Source organism: Coregonus lavaretus (assembly GCF_964263955.1).
Source record: "Coregonus lavaretus genome assembly, chromosome: 25".
NCBI classification, from domain to species: Eukaryota; Metazoa; Chordata; class Actinopteri; order Salmoniformes; family Salmonidae; genus Coregonus; species Coregonus lavaretus.
In genome coordinates, this window is record NC_140012.1 from 16,485,076 (window position 1) to 16,499,016 (window position 13,941).

Sequence of the window (13,941 nt, forward strand, 5' to 3'; positions counted from 1 at the left end):
TACAAATGACCTCGACTAACCGGTACCGCCGCACATTGACTCGGTACTGGTACCCCCTGTTATGTAATTTTCTTGTGTTATTTTTAGTTTATTTAGTAAATATTTTCTTAACTCTATTTCTTTAACTGCATTGTTGGTTAAGGGCTTTTAAGTAAGCGTTTCACGGTAAGGTCTACACCTGTTGTATTCGGCACATGTGACAAATAAAATTGGATTTGATCTTAGTTTTTTCCGTCTCCAGCTGTTCAAGTCTGAGGTCTTTTATTTTAGTTCTCTCTGAAAAAGTATCTTCTCAATACATTATGATGATGGTGCTTTCACTGACTTAGAAGTCGATTCTGATGAAGGTCAGTATGGCCAAAACATAATTGTCTTAAAAAACGAATTGAATAAAAAATTCTGAACTGAACTGTGTTCTTAGCTGTGCCATATACCTGTGTGTCCCTGTGCTGTGCTGTGCAAAGTCATGGTGGTATGGTTCTGAACTGTGCTGTATGTGCTTGCCTGTGCAAAATCCCCTGAATGCGGTCCCTCCATGGTGGTCCACACCACTGTTCCATTTGGTATCAAACACCTGGAGGAGGCCAAGGAGCAGGTGGAGCCTACCATCCTGGAGGAGCTGAACAAGCTGCTGCCTGGCTTGCCACAGCCCGACAGCATCAAGTGCCAGAAGTGGAGATACTCACAGGTGAGAGGGGTTACTCAGACAGGAGTTTTACTGTATTACTTCCTCGAGTGAGGAGAGATAATACCAGGAGTTTTATTTCATTCATTCATTGAGAGAAGAGGAAGTATACCAATAGTTTTTTTCTTAATAAATACTTTAAGAGAAATAACTGTTGCTACTTCATAATCCTGTCAAGATACATGGAAGAATGTCTAAGTAGAGGGTTGACTCGGTTCAATAAAACTACTCTTCTGTGTAAAGCACCATGATGAGTGACCATCATGATCTATCACGATCACACCCTACTAAACTTCAATGTATTACGTTTCTCTGCTTGTGTATACCACATGAGTGTAGTATACGGAGACTGGTTGGACATGTTGTTCCTTTTTCAAGTAGCTCCAATGTCCTGTTTACTCTGATGTTTCCCTGAATTTCTGTGTGCTTCTTGGACCAGATACTGTGACTTTATTTACACTACTTATGTCCAGCAAGAACATGTCCTCCAAGGGCTCTCAGAGCTGTTCATCACTCTTCTGTAGTGAGTGAAGTACACACTCAGTGATTACATCACTCAATCTCTTAGATGTGCTCTCTCTAGCTATCTCTCTCTCTCTTTCGCTCCAACACACACCCACACATCCTCTGCTAAGGGAGGCTGGGCTGGGCTGGGGGTCAGAGGCCACAGAACATCTGTGTGGGAGGCCACATCACTGGGAGTGCCAGAGCATGGGCCAAGGCCCACTGGAACTGGATGGGCCATGATAGAACACACACACACACAAGCACATTCGTACTATAATATAGACACACACACGTGCATAATGGAATGCGCACACACACACACATATGCACACTCACTCATACTGTACACACATCAGCTCCCTGTCAAATGCACTAGCAGTTATTCTAACAAAGACCATTGTGACAGAGAGACACAAATAAATGATTGACCCTAACAGTTATAGCAGTTAACTGTTGCTAAAATGTAGGTTATAGGTTGCTTTCTCTTTAGATTGCTTCTCTTATGAAACAGACATATTCTCAGCTGCCGAATTCTCTTGCTTTCCTTGCGATTAAACTTGTTTATATTGGGGGATTTATCTTAACGTCCCAAATCCTCCTCCTCCGCGCTCCGTGCTCTTTGCCCTGGAAAATCAGCCTCACACTGTATATGGAGACGGCAGGGCCCAGGGCTGCTGTATCAACTTACCACTAGAGTGAACCAAACAATTTGTCCATGGCCACATTTCAACAAAAATGCTTATCATCAATTGATTTACATGGTGATGACCTTTCAAGGATGCATGAGCAAACAAAAAAATTATGTTTTGGGGGAGGAGTGGGGATGAAGGGAGGTGGAGGGTGGGGGTTATGATAGCAGCACATAGTAGCCTATAACGATGCCTATTAAAAGCCCCAGCAGGAAATGGATACTATTTCCTTACCCTTAGCGGTGCAGGGCAGCGTACCTTGATGTTTATCTATCTGCTGCCTCTCCTCTTAGAATGGCCAGCAGAAGCCTCTGACAGAAGCTACAACACGTACACAGGCTTGTGTGTTTACACTCCCAAGTCATTAACACACAACTCTCAGCGTTCAGGATTTTAACATGAGGAAGACAGTTGGCTGCAAGGCTGATTTGATATCTGTGTGTCTAGCCAAAGGCAGTGCATTTTATGGCTTGATCTGTGGTATCCCACCACGTATATCCAGAGGTAACTTGAGCACAGATAGTTTTCTGGATTTCAGGATAATTGTAGCACAAACAAATCATCGTCTCAATATGCATTCTACTGTAGCTGTAGAAATAGATAAATCTGTGACCATGACAACCATTGGGCTCCAGTAGTGTAGTATACAATCAATGCATTATTTATCAGTGAAGGACAGTGAGCTGCCAATTCCACTCAATTGCTCAGCAGCAGCATGAAGGACTAATCAGCCCTCTCTATTGGGTCTAGTGATCGTTAGGGCCACTCCACCTGCTGCTCTATGGCCCTCATTTCTCTCTCTCTCTCCATCTACCTATTTTTCTTTCTTTCTTTCTTTCTTTCTTTCTTTCTTTCTTTCTTTCTTTCTTTCTTTCTTTCTTTCTTTCTTTCTTTCTTTCTTTCTTTCTTTCTTTCTTTCTTTCTTTCTTTCTTTCTTTCTTTCTTTCTTTCTTTCTTTCTTTCTTTCTTTCTTTCTTTCTTTCTCTCTACCCCCCAACCCCTCTCACTTTCTCTACTAATTAGGTGAGGAGCTCGGTGGCCGACTGCCCAGGGCAGATGACGCTGCTGTCCCAGCCTATGTTGGTGTGTGGGGGCGACGGCTTCACACATTCCAATTTCGACAGCTGTATCGAGTCTGCCCTGAAGGTGTTTGACATTCTGAAGTCCTCTCTCTGATGCCTTAAGGGGTGGTAGGGGGGATGGGAGTATAGTGTGGGGGTTCTATGTGTACAGTATGCTAGCCCAGAGAGGGGGGTACTGCCATTGAAACATTACCCTAACCCCCCCCTCCAGTTGAACTGTCCACTTAAGTACTTGATATGTATTTGACATGTTGATACTATGCTGTGTTCACGTGTGGTTAGATGTGAAACAGGTGTGTATAACACACCCTATGACCCACTAATTCTTCAAGGTGGACCATGATTCCGTTCCAATGAAGTACTTTACTGAAAGTAAATATGGTGTTGTTACTCAGGATTTCTCTCTAAACATCTGATTTTGGTTCAGATTGAATAAAAAAGTGTCAAACCATCTCCCCCTTTGTTTCTGTAACTCCACTTTCTTCTCTCACTTATAAACAGAAAGATGGCAGGTGGTATGGGAACCAATCCGCACAGAGCTCAGAGCAAAGTCGTACAAAATGGATGTAGGTAGTCAAAAAGCAATTAGAAAGTAATCAGGATCCCTTAATGACTTCTAAATGCATTAGGCAAAGTAGACACACTATGAACTGTTTGAGTAATACCATATCATACCCTCCATTGATACAGCCAGAGGACTCAGGGTATGACTGCCTGGTATGGCTAACACCAGGTCTGCCCTGTGCTCATGGAGGTCAAGTGTCCCGGTGAGAGCCCTGTGGCCCTGCCAACCCTGCCACCCCCCTACGGCGCCCGTGACGGTGTAATTCCACCCGGGGCAGCCGCCCGCCACTGACCGAGTTCAGCAGCTTAGTGGCGGGACAGTAATCTGGGACAAAATGTTTGGCAGCCGGTCTGGAGAAAGAGCCCCCACTAATCTGACATAATTACAGCGTTTTGGGCCGGGGACCCGGGCTGTTGCAGCTGGGGAAGTAGTAGGTCCACTCCACTCTACTGACAGTCTGCAGTAGCAGGGTTAACATACACACACATACAGTACACACACACATATACTCACACACATACCCATATGTGTTTAGTGCATAAATACACACTCATGTATGGATACACTCACACATAAACACGGTCCATACACACGGCCAGCGTGCAGCAGCAGGACCCTGATCGCTCTCCGGCCCCATGCAGTACCACCCGCTATGGCACCAGGCTCTGCCTCCACACTGGCAGTGGAAACAGGCCTGTGTGTGATTAGGCTATGCCCTCTCGAGTGCTAGCACTATCAACACAGTGTGCCACAGAAACCCCAGAATGCTGAATTATGAACAGCCAACTGAACAGACTTCACACACTGGCTTGAAGAGACCAAAACCATCCAGAGAAACAAAAGACATTGAAGGGTGGTGAGAGAGAGAGAATGGTTTTAGGACACTATTGTAGCTGATTGCATCACCATGATCTCTGTTCTTGGGGTTTGGGTATTGTTCTTCATGCTTGACATGTTAGCTATTGTCCTTATTAAAGGATTTGCCCTGTTTTTGGACGTTTCTTTTGTTATTGATCGAACACTTCTTTTCCCCTGCGGTCACTGAACACTACATTAAATGACTAGTGTTCTCTCCTCCACTTAACTGAATGGGTGAATTCAAGGTCAGACACAAGCACATTTCTCTCAGGGTCATCTGATATGTGAGTATATAAAAACAGAATATAAACACAATGGAGGAATAAAATGGAAGTGTTTCATTTCCAGTTTCTCCAGTTTTACTGCAGTGAAGGACTCTGCTTTCCAATGGGAGTGTGATATGAAACCACAACCTACCACATCTCGCACCAGTGTATAATTGTAAGGGCCCAAGGGGTGTGAGTGCGTGCTTGTGTGCAATGTGCATACAATACTATGCATGTGTTTGATATCCTGCAACATATGCACTCAGCAGGTCGCAATGACATTCACAAAGCACACGGACAGTAGATTACATCAGTCAGTGGACTGTACCCCTTGTGCCACTGAGCTTCACATGTGTTAGGGGCAGGAGGAGAGAGATGGAGCCTCCTCGGATTGCATGTTAATGCTCATCCAGGGCACAGAGACTGGTTGGAACAGAACCGAACTGCAGCAGGAGAGAGAAGGATAGAGCGAGAGGGGGGTGGGGAGAGATGAGCTTTTTTGCTCTAAGGGGATGCATAATTCATCGCAGTCATCCTGCGAGAAATAGAACTCAGCTGCCTGGATTGCACTAGCCTTGCCACGGCGTTGCATCAGCTGCCTGCTTCTCTGCTCTGCCTGCCTGTCTGACTCTCATTAACACACCCATCCTCACCTGGGGGTCTTTGATCTTTTTTTAGCATCCGACAAGAAATAATTGGTTATGGTTGAAGAGAGCTAAGCGGCGGAGGGGAGAAGAATGCTGGGGATTTGTATTTGGGTTGTTGAGGATGGTGTGTGGGATGCATGGTGCTGGTAGAATAAACCCGGTACTGCCAGCGGGCTTGTGTGTTGTTGGTTGGATGGGGACTGCCGGGTGATTGTTCGGCGGAAAGAGAGAGAAGGGGACAGAACAGAGCAGTGTCGCGTTTGGAGCAGTGAGAAGAGCGGCACGCACTGTGCCATTCTCGCTGGCTGGCTGGCAGAGCATTCGCTGGCTTGGTAAATGACAAAGTCAAGCGAAGCCTTTGTTTCACTGCCAGAACTCATTTAAAATATTCCCCCGACTCCTTTTCTCTTCTCTCTTTTATCCACCCTCCTCCCCTCCTCTCTTGCTCTCTCTCGCTTGCTCTCTGTGTCTCTGTCTCTGTCTCTCTCTCTCTCTCTCTCTCTCTCTCTCTCTCTCTCTCTCGCGCTCAGATTTTTTACAGCATTGTACATGCATGCACACAAGGGCCTCTCCAGATACAGACTGTGTGTCTCTCTCTGTGAAGAGTCCCCCCACCCCCCCACTCATCTTTATCTCCCATCACACAAAGCAGTAATGCATGCTGCCGGAGACACTAGGCTCATGGTGCGTCTGTCCTATTTTTGTAGGCTATTCCGATGGAGTGCAGCTGCTGTGCACTGTGGGTAGCTGATTTGCATTTTTGCAAAGTCACTGGCAGATGGCACCAGAGGTTGAGGAGATAGTAGCTACCCCCCTCTACCTCCATCCCCCTGTCCTCCTTCTAGGGCCACAAGGGCAGGATTCAGGTCATGGCTTGTCATGTGACTCCTATTTTGGTGGACACCCCCGGAGTGGGATAAAAAGTCTGAGCACTCACTCTACTCTGCTCCCACTGGGGATGGATGAGTGTCGGAGGGGGGTGGGGTATTTGTGTTTGGATCCAAGAGCATTTCTCATAAGATTACTCTGTTGGTGGAGGGCTATTGGCTCAGGGGGAAATATGTTTTCAGGGAGGAAATGAGGGGAAATGAGGCTTGGGTTTTTAGGATAAGCGAGTCCACTCTGTGGCCCCTTGTGTGCATGATGGTGTGTGAGTGAGTGAGAGTGCACGCTACATGCACGTGTGTTTGTGTGTGCGTACGTGCATGGGCATACAATCCTATGTATGTATGTTGGTGTGTGTGTGTGAGAGCCAGACAGGAGATTGGGATGTTTAGACTTCTCCTCTGCCTCGCCAGAGAGCCCGAGCTGGGATAACGAGAGAGGCGGTGCACAGCCCCATGGGAGGGTGACGTCACCAACAGCAGCCGGCTCTCTCTCTCTTTCTGTGGCAGAGCCGAGTGGCAGGTAGGCAGGCACACCCACAGCCCTCTGAGCACAGTCAGTCGATCGCCTAAGAGCTCACTATTGATCCTGGAGGGAGGGACAGTCAGTCAGGCCAATACAGGCAGACAGCCTTGTTCTACTTAAGAGCTCCAACTCACTACCTCAATACCCCCACTATACACAACAGTAGCATCACCTATATTTGTTGCTGTTTATGGGATGGGGTTGCTATCCCCGTGCACAACCATTCACCATGACTGGTTTCTAGGGGGGTGCCGCTTGGGAGTCTAACCCGGGTCGCAAGAGGGTGAATATTGCATGCTACGACAACACCAGCGGTGCCTATAGCATCACCTTGATAGGCACCTCTATACTATAATACATCATGTCACTGCACATATAGAACACACTGAGGTATTAACACTAAAGCCCAGGAGGTGGTGTCTATAGCAGGCAAAAAAATGACTTGCACCTAATGTTGAGTCGATTATGATTCCTCAGCTAGTTCCACAGAGCTACTGCTGCCTGTCATTACTGTGCTGTGCCCCAGTCAGCCGAGCAAGCTACTAAATACCTGGAATCTGCAGAGCCGCCAAGGTGAGTCGAGCCCAACTCGTCTGACCAGTGTGGGCCTCCCGCTTTGCAGGAACTGTTTTGACAGTGAATGACAGCCCTGTCTGTCTCCTGCCGCATGTGACGTTAGTAGGCTCTGTGCCATGCCATCCGCAGCGAGGATGGTGAACTGATTCCACCCCACAAAGGGCTCACTGCTCCCTGTCAGGACAATCCGTGTCTTGGCCTGACACCAAGTCACACAACACTTTAAGGCATTCTCCTCTGTTTTTACTCTCTCTCTCCCCCAATTGGCCGAAAGAAAACAATCCTCCAAAAATGTGTCTTGCTGCACATTAATAATACTGAAGAATGTATTTTTTGATTGCAACATCATAGATGAGTTTTCAGTATTCAGTTGAACTGGTTACATGTGTGTAGACACCCAAACTCAGCTGCGATGTGAGGGGGGGAGAGAGAGAGGAGAAGAGTTGTCCTTTAGCTGTGTGTAAGGAGACAGGTCGTTATTGAGCTGTGTGTAAGTTGTAAAAAATGGTAGAGGAGAGGGGTAGTCGTTGAGCTGTGTGTAGGTGGTCAGAGATGGGAGAATTATGATTAGAGGCCCCGGGGCCCTCAGGAAGTGATAAGAGAGTGGTTCAGCCTCAGGCAGGAGGAACGGATAGAAGGGGGCTCCTACAATCATTATTGTTAAATACAGGGACAGGACAGGGAGGGGGTTATTAAAAAGGTTATTATCAAAAAATGTCAAATGAAAAAAGAGAGGGAGGAAGAGAGAGAGCATTTAGCATATAGCAGCATCACACACACTTTGCAGAGTAAAGGAAGTGTGCACAGTCAAGCTCTCAGGGGAAAGAGACCAGCATTCTGTGTACACACACACTGACTGCTTTTTTGAAGTCTTGTTTGGCAATTTATATGATGTCCTCTATTGCCTGTACTGTTTTTTTGTATGAACCACTCCACACAAGAAGTTCCTGAAAAATGTTTACATTTTAAATTGTTTTTATTTGAATCTCCATCTTTCCCTGGCCACATACAGTAACCAACACCTGCATGGATCTAGTGCATCACAAGGAAATCAATTGGGTTTGCCGTGGAAACCATTAATGGCATTCTACATCTCAACATTCTAAAGACAGATCATCGGGAGGGCCGGATCCAGTTCTAAGAAACGGCCGCCCTACTGGGCTTTCACGAACTACAGTGTCTAGGGTTTACCGAGAATGGTGCGACAAACAAAAAACATCCAGTCGGCAGCAGTCCTGTGGGCGAAAACAGCTCGTTGATGAGAGGTCGAAGGAGAATGACAAGAATCATTCAAGCTAACAGGCAGGCCACAAACAGACAAATAACGGCGCAGTACAACAGTGGCGTGCAGAACGGCATCTCAGAACGCACAACTCGATCCTTGTCACGGATGGGCTATTGCAGTAGATGACCACACCGGGTTCCACTCCTATCAGCTAAAAACAAGAAGAAGTGGCTTCAGTGGGCACACGATTACCAACACTGGACAATTGAGGAGTGGAACATGAAATCGCCTGGAACATGACAGCGAGTTCAGTTTACTTGAGAGGCCTGTGCAGTCCCCAGACCTCAACCCAATAGAGCATCTTTGCGATGAGATGGAACGGGCTATTCGCAGCATGAATGATATCTGCTGGTTCCTCTGGGCAAGACCAGGATCATGGAGCCTCAGTGGCCAGGTATGATGCCCTGAGCCGGGCTGAGCTGGAACAGGCAGTAGCCCAGGCTATGGCCCCTTTGGGCCTGGAGGTCCTGGAGGTCATAGAGGTCCTGGAGGTCGTACTTGAGACCACCAGGGGGCCTGACTGCGTCCTTGTTGTCCCTGTGGTGGTGCCAAGGAATGGGGAGTCAGCCACAGCAGCAACTCAACCAGGCAGTCCTCAGCCAGAGGTCTCACCAGAGGAGAACACCTCAATGGTTCCAAGAGTCACCCACTAGTCACCCAGGAGACTTTCAGCCAGAGGGCTAGCTCTCCAAGAAGAAGACAAGATTGAAGGACTCTGACCGTTTTCTCGTCCCTACGGTGCCACCATGGGTCCCCAGTAAGAGAATGCCAGTGCGACCCATCAAGCACATCCAGGAAGAAACTCAAAAGGTGTTTTGCTCTATTTTTAATCTGGTAATTTTCTTGCTTTTGTGTTATCTCTCCCATATGTACAAGTGTACTTGGGTGACTTGAAAAGTGCTCAAAATTAAATGTATTATTTTTATTTTTATTATTAGCTCAGTTGGTAGAGCATGGCGCTTGCAACGCCAGGGTTGTGGGTTCGATTCCCACGGGGGGCCAGTATGAAAAAATAAATAATATTATGCACTCACTAACTGTAAGTCGCTCTGGATAAGAGCATCTGCTAAAAATGACTAAAAAAAGTGTGACCAGGGTCACCCGGAAGAGGACACGGCCCTTTGCCCAGGAAGTTCAGAGTCTGAAGGAACCAATCAGAAGAGACAGAGGGTCTGATCATCTACTCAACTGATGTCAACTGATCTCAACTAACCTTTAATTGCATGCTGTTGCATTTGTTTTTTTGCATTAGTTTTTGTTGCATTTGCATGTGTTTGTAATTGAAAATAAAAATGCATTATATCTATCGCATTATCCTCGTGTTCCATATAGGCTTTTTGTAAGTAGTGATTTATCGTTAATTCAAAATTGGATTTGAATACCGTAGCTAAATACAAATCCATATGACTGACACCAAACACGAGAGTAGAATATCACAATTGAAAAACATCTCTGCTCTTGACTGAGAGGTTCCCAAACCAGAAGGCAATGTTGAATGTAAGAACACTTTCAATCTAGACGTTGACTAGAGGGGTGAACCTACGCCAGGGGTTAGGTACCACCTCTACATACTCCCAAAATAGCCATATTGTACTTACAGACCTCCATGAACACAATACACGCACACACACACACACACACCACACACTGTTAACAATAGTCTTCAGTTATTACAAAGTTATACTGTATTTGTTACATCGTCTCGGCTGGTGTAGTATTTCACTGTTTTATTTAGACATTTAAATATTTTTGTGGCATATCTTTGGGACTGCCAATGATCTTTCTGCCCAGTCTCAGATCAACATAGTGTACTGTAGTGTTGTAGTGTACTGTAGTGTACTGTAGTGTTATAGTGTACTGTAGTGTTGTAGTGTACTGTAGTGTTGTAGTGTTATAGTGTACTGTAGTGTTGTAGTGTTGTAGTGTACTGTAGTGTTGTAGTGTTGTAGTGTACTGTAGTGTTGTAGTGTACTGTAGTGTTGTAGTGTACTGTAGTGTTGTAGTGTTGTAGTGTACTGTAGTGTTGTAGTGTACTGTAGTGTTGTAGTGTTATAGTGTACTGTAATATTATAGTGTACTGTAGCAGTATTCCCTCTCTCAGTCTGACTGCTTGTGAAGGAAATGCTCTTAACCCTACATTGTTATTGGATCTCCCTCAGCTGTGCCAATAGAGTGGGTCAGATAATTAATCAAGGGGTTTGATAAAAGCGGACTCTGACCGGACAGCTCCCTACACACACACACACACACACACACACACACACACACACACACACACACACACACACACTGGTCAAGCCCAGCCACTCACAGGGCTTGCAGGCCAGGGTAGTCTGTTGTGATACTAAGCCTTTCAGCACAGATTAAACTTGCACGTCGTATAATACAGCCACAACAGCCTTCCACGGGTTGGACATCTGTAACAGCTTTGGACTTTAGACTTTGGGAGAGAAAAAAAGAGGACAAAATCTGTGAAAGCTGCCCTGCATTGATATATTCGATTAGAGAGGGAGAGAAGGAGTGGGGGAGGGGAGAGTTTATAGAGCCACTAGTTACACAGTCCAGTCTAATCACTCATACTTCTGACTGGGACAGAGTTTTTACCATTATTTTGACTTTTTTATTGCTGCATTAATATTCCTTCTTCATGATTAATTTATTTAATATATTAACAATTTATCCCCATTTCCCGTTTCACATTTGATCTAACCTCAGCTCATTAAGGGATTCAAGATTCCATATTTTTGTTGTACTAGTAAGATCATAAACATTTCTGTCAGAGGGATAGATAAGTTGCTTCTATTCTATTGAGAAGAAGACCATCAGTGGAAGTTTACAGACTTGTTGGCTTGTAAATTCAGTTCATGGTCATGAGTTTCTTATTGTGCAGTTCTGGCAGTGCTAGTTGCTCGAGTTGGCATCGTCACATCAATTTACAATCTGGCCATTGTGGTTGAAAAGTGACAAAGATGGGTCAAGGACATAATTTAATCTTTGCAAATAATCAGGGTTGTTGATACACAAACTGAATGTGTAATGAAACATTTTGCTCACCATTTTGCTGATCTCAACACAGAGCATGCAAGCTATACTTTCTATATACAACTGAATAGGCTAAGCAATTATAACATCTATTGAAAGTACATTTTCAACCTTCCTCTTATTACATTGTGACACCAATGAAAATGTGGGATATGTGATCGTTCAAATGTGGTTTGAGTTCCGGACTGTTTCAAACTGGTTATATATCAACTCCCTCAAGTCTGTGAGTCCATGAGAATAAGTATCTTTCACAGCCATGAAGAATGACTTAGTCCACTGACTACACATTATTCCCCTATCTTTCTCTCTTGCACACACCCACATTAAGAAATGCACGTAGGCATGCACACACACATGCACGTACACACACTCACTTGTCACCTTCCCACAAAGACAGGAAACTCTTTCTGTCATCTGGCATGTGTTCTTGTTCGACCGCAATCTCTGTTCTGAGGTGAGAAGATAAGAGGCGAACCTGTGAAGAGATTAATCCCTAAAGGCAGCATGTGAAACAGCTCAGGTTACAGTAAAGCTCACTGAAGAACTCTCATCTATAAAAAATTATTCTAAAATTCATGACCTTGCAAAAGCCTTCTTCTTTGGTTAATTTATATATATTCGGTCCATATCCATGGGACAGAAAGTATAAATTAACATAGTGTATAGAAATACAGTGGGGAAGAAAAGTATTTAGTCAGCCACCAATTGTGCAAGTTCTCCCACTTAAAAAGATGAGAGAGGCCTGTAATTTTCATCATAGGTACACGTCAACTATGACAGACAAATTGAGGGAAAAAATGCAGAAAATCACATTGTAGGATTTTTAATGAATTTATTAGCAAATTATGGTGGAAAATAAGTATTTGGTCACCTACAAACAAGCAAGATTTCTGGCTCTCACAGACCTGTAACTTCTTCTTTAAGAGGCTCCTCTGTCCTCCACTCGCTACCTGTATTAATGGCACCTGTTTGAACTTGTTATCAGTATAAAAGACACCTGTCCACAACCTCAAACAGTCACACTCCAAACTCCACTATGGCCAAGACCAAAGAGCTGTCAAAGGACACCAGAAACAAAATTGTAGACCTGCACCAGGCTGGGAAGACTGAATCTGCAATAGGTAAGCAGCTTGGTTTGAATAAATCAACTGTGGGAGCAATTATTAGGAAATGGAAGACATACAAGACCACTGATAATCTCCCTCGATCTGGGGCTCCACGCAAGATCTCACCCCGTGGGGTCAAAATGATCACAAGAACGGTGAGCAAAAATCCCAGAACCACACGGGGGGACCTAGTGAATGACCTGCAGAGAGCTGGGACCAAAGTAACAAAGCCTACCATCAGTAACACACTACGCCGCCAGGGACTCAAATCCTGCAGTGCCAGATGTGTCCTCCTGCTTAAGCCAGTACATGTCCAGGCCCGTCTGAAGTTTGCTAGAGTGCATTTGGATGATCCAGAAGAGGATTGGGAGAATGTCATATGGTCAGATGAAACCAAAATATAACTTTTTGGTAAAAACTCAACTCGTCGTGTTTGGAGGACAAAGAATGCTGAGTTGCATCCAAAGAACACCATACCTACTGTGAAGCATGGGGGTGGAAACATCATGCTTTGGGGCTGTTTTTCTGCAAAGAGACCAGGACGACTGATCCGTGTAAAGGAAAGAATGAATGGGGCCATGTATCGTGAGATTTTGAGTGAAAACCTCCTTCCATCAGCAAGGGCATTGAAGATGAAACGTGGCTGGGTCTTTCAGCATGACAATGATCCCAAACACACCGCCCGGGCAACAAAGGAGTGGCTTCGTAAGAAACATTTCAAGGTCCTGGAGTGGCCTAGCCAGTCTCCAGATCTCAACCCCATAGAAAATCTTTGGAGGGAGTTGAAAGTCCGTGTTGCCCAGCGACAGCCCCAAAACATCACTGCATGGAGGAATGGGCCAAAATACCAGCAACAGTGTGTGAAAACCTTGTGAAGACTTACAGAAAACGTTTGACCTGTGTCATTGCCAACAAAGGGTATATAACAAAATATTGAGAAACTTTTGTTATTGACCAAATACTTATTTTCCACCATAATTTGCAAATAAATTCATTAAAAATCCAATAATGTGATTTTCTGGATTTCTTTTTCTCATTTTGTCTGTCATAGTTGACATGTACCTATGATGAAAATGACAGGCCTCTCTCATCTTTTTAAGTGGGAGAACTTGCAGAATTGGTGGCTGACTAAATACTTTTTTCCCCACTGTACTTTAAAGATATAATGTTTGCATAGAAAAGCTAGTGAGTCACAAACTATAGAGAGAACGTTTTAAGAGCTT

At 44.9% G+C, this 13,941-nt stretch overlaps 1 protein-coding gene across 2 annotated transcripts in view; it reads left to right on the plus strand.

Moving 5' to 3' along the window:
- Positions 1–3,416, plus strand: part of LOC311101156 (renalase-like) — a 57,585-nt gene extending 54,169 nt beyond the window's left edge. Inside the window, exons 5-6 of one of the 2 annotated variants that reach the window (XM_084142234.1) lie at positions 581–688; positions 2,905–3,416. In XM_084142234.1, coding sequence (XP_083998360.1) covers positions 581–688; positions 2,905–3,035 — 239 coding nt within the window. In that variant the 3' untranslated portion in view covers positions 3,036–3,416. Of the gene's footprint in view, positions 1–516; positions 689–2,904 lie in introns of both variants that reach the window. The other variant, XM_084142235.1, reaches the window with a different exon arrangement.
- The last annotated feature ends 10,525 nt before the right edge of the window (positions 3,417–13,941 follow it).